The sequence below is a fragment of the Ochotona curzoniae genome, unplaced genomic scaffold (assembly GCF_017591425.1).
Source record: "Ochotona curzoniae isolate NIBS_2020 unplaced genomic scaffold, NIBS_Ocur_1.0 contig_1014, whole genome shotgun sequence".
Classification (NCBI taxonomy): domain Eukaryota; kingdom Metazoa; phylum Chordata; class Mammalia; order Lagomorpha; family Ochotonidae; genus Ochotona; species Ochotona curzoniae.
The window spans coordinates 38,572,747-38,585,302 of NW_024464920.1; the positions used below are offsets into that span (position 1 = coordinate 38,572,747).

Here is a 12,556-nt window from a genome sequence, read left to right on the forward strand (position 1 = left end):
AAAATTCCTCATCCATTGAGTCACTCCCCAAAGGCCTGTTATGGCTGGCCTGGAGCTAGAGACAAAGCCAGGAACTACATCCAGGTCTCCCTAGCGGATGGCCAGAGCTCTTGGGCCATCACTTGCTGCTTCCCGGGGTGTGCATTAGCAGGAAGCTTGACCTCGGGGAACAGATTGAGACTCGAAGCCAGGCGCTGTGAGGCAGTGTGTGGGTGTCCCAGCAAGTCTGACAGCCTGGGCCGGATGTCCTCACCCGAAGAGCATCTTGGGATGCAGTAGAGTATAATGGTTAAGAGAGGCTTGGAGCCTGTTGGAATCTTGGCTGTATGACTTGACCTGGTGTGACATGGGGAATTATTCAGAGTCTCTATTCCTCAGTCTTTCCATTGGTTACATGGAGTGGAAATATTTTCTTCCTCCAGAATGCTATGAACAGGGCAAGTACATCCAAAACACTTAGAGCCCTCAGTGTTGGTTGCCTGTCGTTGTTAGTGATGCCCTGGTAGGTACGTCTTTTTCTTCCACAGCAGAGTGATGAAAAGTTGAACTCTTCCATACAATGTTTTCATTATTGGGTTAGCAGATAAGTTTGCTATTTTATACTTAGACTTTATTAACTTCTTTGTCCACAGGAATCACTCCTGGATCTACATACCAAAGTAACAAAAGTTAACTGCTGTGAAAGTTCTGAACAGATTACAAGGCTGTTAGAAATATATCTGATACTTATAAAACATGGAAATGGAGCAAAGATAACCATGCCTGATGTTGTTTGTAAGGTGAGTTCCCAATTTATTCTGTTTGACTCTGTTTATTAAAAAGTAGGTTGCTGGGCTTGACATAATGGCTCAATGGCTAAATCCTCACCTTGCAAGTGCTGGGATCCAAATGGGTACTGGTTGGTGTCTTGGTTGCTCCACTTCCATCCAGCTCCCTACTTGTGGCCAGAGAAAGTAGTGGTCCCCAAAGCCATGGGACCCTGCACCTGCAAGGGAGAATCGGAGGAAGTTCCTGGCTTCGGATTAACTCAGCTCTGACTATTACGACATTTGGGGAGTGAACCAGCATGTAGAAGATCTCTCTCTATCTCTCCTTCTCTCTGCCTCTCTCTAAATCTGATCTGCCTTTGCAGCAACAGTTAATATATATATATATATATATTTTAAGTAGCTTGCTAAAAGTTATTGGTTTACTTTTTTTTTTTAGGTGTTAAGTCAAACATTACATATAGCCAATCTCTCCACATCTTGCCGGAAGACCCTCTTGAATGTAATTTCTGCTTTGATCCTTGGTGAAAATGTTTCCTTGGCGGAGACCCTCATCAGTGAAACCATAGAAAAAGTAATTTACTTCAACAACTATTGAGCAGTTAGTAATGTCTTTAGCATTGAGTAAGCCTGCTAGGGAATACAAATGGAGTGTGACAAAGTCTTTGCCGTCAGGAAGTTACTCTTGTTAAGGAGTAGTGAATTGCCTGCTCTCGTGGAAATAAGCACAGTAAAGTGTAGTAAAAGTTTAATTGATACAGTAAATATTCAACAAGCCTGTGCAGCTTAGTCTGTCCTGAGTGTGAACTACAGATTCCAGGTTGAATGCTGTACTACCAATGGTTTTTGAATATTGATGTGAAAAGAGTCACATGAGCAGTTTGTAAGCTAGTTAGCTAATCAATTGCACATCTGTTGAATTAGGACTCTGAATTCTTTGTAGGGTTGAAGAATAGAAAAAAAATTTTCAAAGTACATGGTTTAGGGATGGCCAAGGGTTCTATAGCAAGTCAGAGAAGAGATTACAACCATTGGGAGGGGGAAAAACAAAGATATATGTTAATATAATTGTGCAGCCAAGACTCATGAGGTGTGGTGCAGGATCCAGCAAAAGTGCCTGTTCTCAAGAAGTTGGATTGAGTTTCTTCCACCAAGTAGTTGAGGTTCCTGTAAATATTCATTCTAAGCCAGGCTGTGACTTGATAAGCTTTGCTTTCGGGTAGTTTGGAGGATGGATTGAAAGAAGGTAGGATTGGAAATAGGTCCTTTCCATCCTTCTGCTTCATGTAGTTCAGCCATACACCTGGGAAGGTGTAGAGATTGCACTGCTTGTCCTTTCATAGTTCCTTGTAGTTGGAAGAGGACTGACCAACATCTAGACTGAGCCATATGTAGATTCATAAGTGTGTGCCCATCATAACTTGTTGTTTGGGAAAAAACAGAGTATTGGGAAAAAACAGAGTACTGGTGGGAGTGCCTGCCCTTCCCTGTCATCCCAGATCCTGGGGGGGTGGAATGCACACTAATATGTTAATTAATATGTTAATGTGCTCCGCAGGTTTTTGAGAGTGGATTTGAAAGATGTTTAATATTGGATTTTTCAGAAGTCTTATTTGCCATGAAGCAATTTGAGCAGGTAAGTGAGCTAATAAGCTTGAGGTTTTTTTTGTTTTGTTTTTAGCTTATCGTGAGATTTAATATTTGAAATTCTGTGATTTTGTTTTTAAATTTCTCTTTTGAAAAGAGTAAAACAAATGCTTGATATTTTAGTGAGTTTTAAGACATTGTATTCCTACTAGGTCACAGTTGAAATCTAATTCCATATGCCGAGGTATTTAAAATGAAATCTGGTGGCCAACTTAGTTTTTCATAAGATTTAAATAGTTATGGAACAAGATGATGAAACTAAACAGTTGAATAGACAGTTATTTGAGGCAAAGAAAATACTCTCGGAAAAAGCTACAGTGCAAAGTTTGAGAAATTATTTTATTGCTACAAAGTATGTACTTAAAAGAAATCTTCTCAAATGCTGAGTTTATCATCTCCATAAAATATTTGGCACTGTCCCTAACCAGTAATCCTGTAACATTTCATGAAAGCCTCCCTCTCCGACTTCCCATCCTAGTGGTTAGTTTCAGTGATGTCTCAGAGAAAAGCTGCTTCTCTGTGTGTCCTGGATCCTGTTTCTTTGTGCTCCCTGAGGTTCCTTCATCTTACTCTGGTTTTCTTAGCAACTGCATCTTTTCTTTACACCTTATTTCCCCCGCTGTTTGAATCTTACTTTTGTCTTACTTTGGTCAGATCTGAAGGTAATGGTTTGTCCTTCATTTCTGTTCTGGTCACCAGCAGAAGCCGCATCTAATGATTTGTAACTTTTTTTGTTAGTGTGGATACTTTTTAATTACCTTATTACCACTGTTTTTTCTTGATTTGTTCATCTCAGTGCTGGTTAATAGAAAACTGATAGATGAATTCCCGTGCTTTCATACCTTCATGCTCTCACAAAGTCACAGCACAAACATTTTGGTTGAAGCCATGCTTACTGTATACATATTCCTTGTGAACAAGAAGTATTTTTATGATTACATGATATTTTTTCTTACTATCATCTTTTTTTTTCCCTAGACTTGATAAATTGGGTCATTGTTTATAAATGAGAGATTGTTTCCTTTGAAGAGCTCACTGGCCCGTGAGTCCATCTTCCAATAGCAGTAGACTTGCTTCTCACATGGCAAAGCGCACTTCCGGTCTGAATGGGTTGCTTTCTCAGCCAGTGCCTGGAAGGGCCTGGAAGAGTTTCCTTCTGCTTCTCTGCCATTTCCTGGGTCCCAGGTTTCCTTTTGTTAGAATTTATTGCCCCATTTTGATGGTCTCGATGTCCTGGAGATTCCTGAGAAGGAGTGTGTGAGACAAATCCCTGAGTTTCAGCTTATCTGAAAATGTCCGTGTGCGTGTGTGTGTGTGTGTGTGTGTGTGTACGCACATGTGTGCTGTTAGTAGGCTGTTAGGGTTCTGGATTCCAAATCTTTCCCTCCCGGTTTTTAAGACTGGAATTCACTCTCTCTGGCTTACATCGTTCCTGTGGAGATGTCTGATGCCACTGGTTCCTGAGTCTTTTTATTTTATTTTATTATTTCTGTTTTGTTTTTTTTTCTTTAAGTTAGAGTCTTTTCATTGCTAGGTGTTCTGAGATTTCAGTCTGTTAATACATTCCGTTTCTTATTTTCAGCTCTTCCTACCAAGCTTTCTCTTGTACATTGAGCAGTGTTTTTTGATGGAGGACGCAGAGGTCAAAGATGAAGCTCTGGCCATCTTGGCAAAGCTCGTTCTGAACAAAGCAGCCCCTCCCGCGGCCGGCTCAATGGCCATTGAGAAGTACCCCCTGGTTTTCTCAGCTCAAACCGTGGGGTAAGTTCTCGGTCTTTGTTGTAACAGTTAGAAACACTAAAAAATGAAAACCTACATTTATTAGTTGGAAAGGTGCCTGTGATAACGTAACTGAAAAAGACAGGTGGTGAACTTTATACTAATTGTATGTGATGTGATCGTTTCTGTGAAATTGTTTAAAAAGTAAGGAAGGGCTTGTGGTGTTGCAGCAATTACGTTGAAGCTTAGAATGCCTGTTTCCCATACCAGAAATGACTAATTTCAGTCTTGTCTACTGTATTTTTTAATCAGCTTCTCGATAACACACACCCTGGGAGGCAACAGGTCATGGCCCAAGCTCTTGGGTCCCTGCTGTCCTTGGGAGATACCTGGCTTGGGTTCTAGTTTCTTGCCTTCAACCTGCCTCAGCTCTGGCTATGGGGGCATTTGGAGACTAACCAGTAGATAGAGGATCTCTATTTTTGTCTCTCATTTTTCTCTTTTTCCCTCTTTCAAATAAAAATGAAAGTTAAAAATATATATATATTCATTGTTTGTAAGCATAGAAAAACACCAAAGGTTGTACTACCTGTTAATTTTGTTACTAGAAGGATGGTTAGGAAAAGAAAGATGTCATTGTTAAATTTTTTGAGTTTTGAAAATAATGACAATTGCACTTGTAGCTCCAATATAATGGAAATAGTTCCATATCTGATTTATCCAATTTCGCCCATTAGCAGCATCTTCGAAACTTGTACTAGAACATTGGCCTTAGTACAATCCACTACCGTTGCTCATATTTCATCAGTAGTCTGTGCTTTTATCTAAATATGTGTCCAGTTGGGGGTATATGACCTTCTGCAGTTTTAGCCCTGGTCGAGGTGTGTGGGACCAACAGGGTGGAGACGTAAAACTCTTCCATGCCTGAAAGAGTTACTCATGCTACCTGTTAGTAGCCATGTCACCCTGCCCCTCCCATTCCATCCCTAAACTGTGGGCTCACTGATCTGTTCCATGTTTTATCATTTTGCCATTTTAAGAATAATAGGGTATTTCAAAAAATTTGTGGAAATAATATTCAAAACATCAGCTTGTTTTAGTTAAAAAAATTTGGAAATTATGCATAGATTTTTCATAATATGCATTTCTCATTTTTTAAAAATGTAAGTGGAATTATAGTTTATATCTTAACATAGGCTGTTTTTGTTCAGCTAATTGCTTTAGATTCCTCCTCGTTGTTGTGCATCCCAGTATCCACTGATTTCTATCACTAAGCAGTGTCTCATGGTTTGCATGTAGCATAACTTATTTATTCATTCATTTATGAAGAACAGTTAGATCCAGCTTGGAGCTTTTATGTCGTGAACATTCAGTTTTTCATTTTCATTTCAGTACCCCAAAATAGAATTTTTGAGTTGTGTGGTATTTGCTTTGTTCTGTAAGAAGTGTTGGTTTTACATAATATCTGTGCTATTTTATACCAGCAGTATCTGAGTGATCTATTTTCTCTTCCATCACCAACTTTTGATATTTATCATTATTTTTTATCATTGCCAGTTTGATACAAGTATATTTCTTTTCTCCAGTTTTGAGAATGCGTTATGTGTTTTAAATGTAAATCCTTTTGTCAGATAATGTGATTTGCCAATATTTTCTTCTGGTCTGCAGAGGATAGTTTTAGATTATTCTGTTGTGGCTCATGCAATGCTTTGCTCTGCCCTGGATCCCAAAGATTTTCTTTTATTACTATATTTGTTTAAAAATTTTTATCATTTTATCTTTTACATTTTGTCCCATCATCCATTTTGAGTTACTATTTATGTGAGATTTGAGATGTAGATCAAGTTTCTTTCTCTAGGTGTCCACTTGCCCTGGCAGCATTTGATGAGAAAGGGATATTCTTCTCCCTGATTGAGCTGTCCTTTGTACCTTCGTCAGAGATCGGTTAGGCACATCTGTATGTGTGTCTGCCTCTGGATTCTCTGTCCTGTTCCCTTGATCTCCATGTTTATCCTCACCCAGCACCTTGCTGGCTGAGTGTCACTGTAAAAGATCTTTAAATACAGAAACTGTCACTTTGTCCCCCCCTCTTTTCCCCCCAAAATGATTTTAACTATTCCTGATCTCTTTCCTTTCTGTATGAATTTTGGAATAATTTTTCTGTGTCTACACAGACTTCTTAAAGGAACTGCATTGAGTCTGCTGATAACCTTTCAGGAGACGTGACATCTCTCCAAGGATACTCCAAGCTAGTATCTTTGCTTATGTCAGGAGAGTGGCACAGGGCAAAAGAAGTGACTTTTTATTATTAACTTCATGGCAGCCTCATGCCCTAGCCAGAAATCTCACTGAGTGAATTGCTGTTCCAGTTGTTAGAAACTTGCAAAACTGTGAAGGGAACACATGGAACTTGAAATCTCTGTTAAGAGAACAACAAGGAAAGCTTAGAAACAGACAGGAAATGGTCAGCAGGGATGCACTTATAATTCACTGGGTGGGACACAAAGATTAGTTACTCCTCACTAGGGTATTGAAGATTTCTCTGCACACCCCTCCTAAAACTGTTCACCTAAACTGTTGACATATGTCTTGTTATACAGTTAGACTACCCGAAAAACAGCCAGGTTCAGCAAAATCATGATTCAACACTATAAACTGCTAAATACTAAAATTAAAATAGACATGAGACAGCTGAATAGTAATCTATAGCTATTTTAAGGTGATAGAAACCAGTTGTATATAAACTAATAATTGAAATGTCAATGTAGAAGTCACAGGATGTGGTTCAGAACTTGCATTCTCTTTTTTTTCTCTTTTAACATATTGGTTACTCAATACCATGTCAATAGTTTCATAACGTTATAAATAGTTACTGATGTAATGTCAGGGCTTTTAATTGATTGGGATGATACACTGCCGGTTCTACCTTCAGACCAGAGATGGTCTCCCCAAGAAACCATTGAACTTCTTTGGACAATAAGATGCTGGACTTTATACTTGGTAGATGCTTGCAATGAAAGAATCTCAACTGAATGTGAACTGTGGCAATGCAACAAGGTGGAGGAATTCACCATGGGAGGAGGTTTGGAGGTTGGGGGCAATCCCAGTGCCTATAAAACTGTGTTCACATAATGCAATGTAATCAATTTAAAAAAATGAAATCTGTTGAAGTTAGGAGGCAGATTGAAATAGAATGGAAAGCAGGTAGAGCCAGTTGAGCTGACACACCTGTGACTGAAAATTTGTTCACTTTTTGAAATTCAATCACAATATGACCAGCTTCGTGCTCCCCTGCCTGGCCCCCCCCGTAGGAAGAGGCCAGTTTTATATCAGACTTTCTAGGTCAAGAGCCAGTACATTCTTGCGCTTTGAATATCTGTTGATCTTTTTGTCCCTTAGGTCCTATTTAAGGCAGAAGAAGAGCAGATCCAAAGGAGGAAAGGAACAGTTTCCAGTACTGAGCCAGCTGTTATCCATAGTTCAGTCACCCCCGGATAATGAGAGCACTTACCTTTCGCAGTGTTGGGCAGCCCTGGTTGTGCTGCCTCATGTTAGGTAAGGGAATAAACTGCACTCTGTGTGGAAAGAGATAATTAGTGTGCTGATTAAAATACGTTCGCTACTCCTTGCCTTTCTTTGGGAACAATCATTGTGTGGCTGTCTCCCCCTTTGTTGGCCAGACCTCTGGAGAAGGAGAAGGTGACAGCCGTGGTCACGAGCTGCATAGAGTCACTCTTCAGGACTGTTGACCGAGGCTGCTATGGAAAAGGTCAGTCACAATCACTGCCTGTTCTCTTTCCTTCCTTCTCTGACACACCCCAACTAACTAAACATACGGGATTCCAGAGAATAATACTAACATTGTGTCCTGCTGGGACACCCCCTGCTCTCTCCTCCTCCGTGTAGTAAGTGCAGAAGGATGGTAAGATGCTCCTGGTTGACTTGTTCCCCATCAACTGGTAACTGGGTCAAGGTGGCTTGAACATCTGGAAGGGGAAACATCAAAAGGATGTCAGGGTGTAGAAGACAGTTCATGGCTAAGCCCTGGCCTGTGTCTTACTCCCCATCCCTCACACCTGCCCATGCTGCAGGCATTGCCATCACTACAAGTTAGACACATTCTAACCATCTGAGTGCCCTTAAACAAATGATCCCGCTGCCCAGAGACCTTTCTTGGTTTTTGTCATTCAGTAGCTTCTTTTCTTTTTATCTTATTTATTTATTTTTAATGAATTCGTTCTATGATACCGTTCCAAGGATCTGGGATTTCCCCCTACTCCCCTCCCTAGATACACTTTCCCCCACCAATTTCCCCTATTTTATCACAATAGTATTGTTCTTCAAAAATGGTTGTAAGTCCATCATTCTGCTATTTAAGTGTATCCTAATATTGTAGATATGGAGAATGTCAGAGTCCAGCATCCTCTTGTCAAATATATTTAACAGTTTCGTTGGGAGTCCATCTTTGATTTGGAAGTGGAGATGAATACTGCATTGTATCTTCACATCTTGCTATGATATTTCTATTATACACTTCCTCTAGGTGAATGTATGTATATACATATTCTTATTCTCAAAACTCAGTTCAAGTGATAGGTATTGAAGCATAGTAGGTTAAGTTTCCACGTGCAATGCCAGCATCCCATATAGGTGCCAGTTCAAGTCCTGGCTGCTCAGTTGTCATACCTGGTCTCTGCTAATGCAGCTGGGAAGGCAGTGGAGATTGAAGCTGAAGCCTGAAGAAGCTCCGGGCTTCTGCCTGTGGCCTGGCCTAGTTCAGCCTGGTCTTTTGGGGAGTGAACTAGTGGATGGATGAACTCTATTTATTTTTGTCTTTCCTTCTTGTTCTGTAACCTTCAAATAAAAGATTGTTATTTGCTTAAAAAGAAATCAATTCAAGAACAACATCTGTTGGAAGATCTTCATGGCTCTTTGTCCAGTCAGAGTTAGACTATCCTGCCCCAAACAGCATTGCCTGTCATATGCTGCTACACCTGCAGTCTGAGAGCAGCGGTTGAGAAACAGGCATTTTACTTAACTTCAGTATTTTTTTCCAACACAGCTGCATAATGCACTTAAATGCAGCACTTAAATGTGCTGCATTTCCCATCAGGTACGAAGCAGATTTGTCAGGCGGCAGTGTGGATTCTCTGCAGGCTCAAGTCCCCAGTGGCTACCTGTGACTTAGTGTGGTCCCCCAGTGGATCGGGGCTGTATATCAGCCCAGGATTTCAACCATTGCACAAGAGTCTGTTAGCCAGCTGTAGCCACTGGCTGTGAGGCTTCTGACACATTAGAGAAGTGAAATCAGCATAAGTTTTATAGAAAACTTCTTAAGTGTTTGAGAAGTTCAAGTCTGTTGCACACGGAGATCTAGTTTTAGGAATGGAGTAGGTGAAACCATTATGCTCCATCCATGTTATAATTAGTGGAACATATGTTACTGTTCTGTTTCTGAAAATGCTTTTGGGTATCTTAACGCAAATAAATAGAAGACTTGTAAAGTTCTCTTTCCTGTACGTTTCTGTTACATTTGGACATTTGACTTGTAATTCTTCAGAATATGATTTAGTTTAACAACTTCCTGTAGCAAGTGCTAGATAATTGGGTGTTTGATAGTTATTATGTTAAGGAATTAAGTAACTGGGTTTTTTTTTTTCACCTTGTTTTTCTGACCTTAGGAAGCTTATTTGTTCTTTGCCAAGCCGTAAGCACCCTGATAAGTTTGGAAGAGTCTTCTGAGCTTCTTCGTTTGGTTCCTGTGGAACGTGTGAAAAATTTAGTGCTGTAAGTAAGCATGTCTTCCATCTGGCTTAATAGTGAGTACGCTGTGAGTGCTCTGCTTTTGTATGATCTGTTGTCAATCTCCATACCACAGATGCAAGTGTGGAGTTGCATTCACATGGTGAGATTTAATCTAGCTGTCGTAAATATGAGTTTTGACAGTCTTTAAGTGCAGATTCGTCTTTGTAACGTTGCATTTTATGGTATATATAAATGAGTGTTGCAAAGCCCAGTTTCTCCAGCCACAGTAATGCTCAAGAGTTGCCCGTAACTTCTCAGTGATTCCAACGCACCCAGCCTAACTGCTGTCACAGTCTGCCTCAATTTGATTTAAGCTGCATTCCAAAAAATATGCCTGCAGTCCTTTCGCCGTACGCTGAAACAACCCCGTTGTTGGTTTGTTTCATACTTAAATTGAAGTCAGCCCTTGATTTTGGCACAAGACCATTATTGAGGTACTAATAATTCATCTTTTTCTAAATATAAGACCTTTTGGAAATTTGTTAAAATTGTTTCAGTTTTTCTGGAGCCTAGCTCATTTTTATTTCCCATGCTTTTTAAGGAAGATTTATTAATTCACATTAAAAGAATTATTTAATTTGTTTACCTTTTCAGTAAACATTTAGTTGGCTTTTCTCATGTAGTGCATCCTGTTTCAGGTACTGGGGAAACATAGTAGATGAAACTGACAGAATTCCCTGCCTTCATGTTCCAGCAAGAGACACTAAACAATAATAAGTAAAATATGCATTCTATTAGAAGGTGCCAAGTATGGAGCAGGGCCAGGTGAAGGGAGAGTCCAGAGGTCAGGACGTGGGGGTGGTTTTAAGGAGGGACTGCCCTACCAAGAAGATTTCAGCCGAAACCTGAAGGCGGTGATTGGGGGAATAATCAGTGAGCTCTGGTCTGGGTACTGCTGGGCAGCAGGGAGGCCATTGTTGCCAGAGGAGTCAGGAGGTAGAGTGGGAGGCGAGGATCAGGTGGCTGACCGAGTGACCTTCAGGTTGCTGGAGAGCCCTTGCCTCTATGTGATTGAAAGAGGAGGCCCTGGGGAATTTTTAGCAGGGGGAATAACCTGGGAATAAACTGGATCCCTCCAACTGCTGAGAAGAGACTGAAGAGAAATAAAGGAGACCAATATTTGCAGCTCTGCATGAAGCTGACGTTTCCCCAGGGTTAATTGAATTGGCTTGAACTAACTCATTTTCAGGAGGGTTATTTACTGTATTTTGTGTCCCCTTTATGTTGACCTTTCTGTTTGAATTTTCCACACTTCTGACTGTGGTATGGGAGATTGACACTTACTGTAGAGGTTTGAAACAAAATGTACACATAGCATGTCCCCTGGGGGTGGCCAAGTGACGCTTGGCCTCGAGGGGTTGAAGATCTCTGCTAGTGGCTCAGCTTTTGAGCGTGGGGCTGTAGCGCTCCAGTGTAGATGCAGGACTCTTCATGGTGTTGTCCTTGTGTACTGCTTAAGCATCTCTCACGGCTAGACACCTGGATTCAAGTCGTTACTGCTTTTTAACTCCATAATCTTGCACTCTTGGATAAATTAGTTAGCCCCAACTTATCTCTCTGAAGGATATAGGTGTTTTTTTCTTAAGTGGTTAATTGGCGCAATACATGCAGTAATGATGAAATAATGAATCATGTTTATTGTGTCTTATCCTATCCTGGTCCCTGTTCTGAGTCCTTTATAAATGTTATTTAATTTTACCCTCACAACAATGCCCTGAGGGGTTGGCAGTGTTACTGCAGGTGAAGGAGGTCAGCTGCAGAACAAAGGCCCTGACACAAGGTGCCACGTCTACCCGGGTTATTGTGCCAGTCTCCCAGTGGATTTTGTTGCTGCTACCCTTGCCCTGCTGTACCTAGCAGCCGGAGTGATTCTTTATTGCATCAATGCCAACCATGTCACTCCATCACCAGCACAGTGGGTGATTATTGGCTGAGGTTATTGGTTGAGAACATGGTGGGCACAGCTGGGAAGAACAGAGGACCGACCATTTGTGACTTTAAGGGGTCAGGCGGGGGATGTCACCAGTAGCCTGCAGCGCACAGGGAGCCACCTTCAAAGAGTTCTCCAGCACCACTGTTGGGAAGCCTTGCTGTAGTGGTATCCCATCCCACTGGGGAGGAAACTGGAGTGTCCTGCCTGTTGGGGTTCTGTGGGACCTTGTGTGGCTCCTCCCACCTTTTCAGCCTGTTCTTCCTTGTTAATGCAGCTCCAGCCAGGCTGAGCACTTGGTGTTAACCAAGAATTGAGTGACTTTACAGCTGGGACTCGGCTTCACCTGTCCCTTTGCCCAAGTATCTTGTTCTGCATATTCTTTCAGCTCGCATCTTCCCTGCTCAGTCTCTGCTTTCCAAACCCTGTGTCAAACAGCCTCTGGTTTTCTGTGTCTCTCATCACTGTCCCACCTACTGACTGATTTATTGGCCGACTCGGGAATAGAAGTTCAGAGGAGAGAGAGACTATTTTTGTTTGTTGCTCTGTCCAGTGTCTAGAACTCAGTGACACATACTAGGTGCTCAGTGAAATGAGGATATTTCAAAATGTTTTTGCAAAAATAAAAAGATAAGCTGATTTTGCTGCACAACATTTTTTAAATCCATTTATTCTTTGTCCATAATAT

The 12,556-nt window shown here is 41.1% G+C and overlaps 1 protein-coding gene across 2 annotated transcripts in view; it reads left to right on the top strand.

Moving 5' to 3' along the window:
* UTP20 (UTP20 small subunit processome component) overlaps positions 1-12,556 on the top strand; it is an 86,522-nt gene that overhangs the window by 9,969 nt on the left and 63,997 nt on the right. The window contains exons 9-15 of one of the 2 annotated variants that reach the window (XM_040984217.1): positions 633-779; positions 1,207-1,341; positions 2,326-2,403; positions 3,997-4,175; positions 7,533-7,688; positions 7,814-7,906; positions 9,819-9,920. In XM_040984217.1, coding sequence (XP_040840151.1) covers positions 633-779; positions 1,207-1,341; positions 2,326-2,403; positions 3,997-4,175; positions 7,533-7,688; positions 7,814-7,906; positions 9,819-9,920 — 890 coding nt within the window. Of the gene's footprint in view, positions 1-632; positions 780-1,206; positions 1,342-2,325; positions 2,404-3,996; positions 4,176-7,532; positions 7,689-7,813; positions 7,907-9,814; positions 9,921-12,556 lie in introns of both variants that reach the window. The other variant, XM_040984211.1, reaches the window with a different exon arrangement.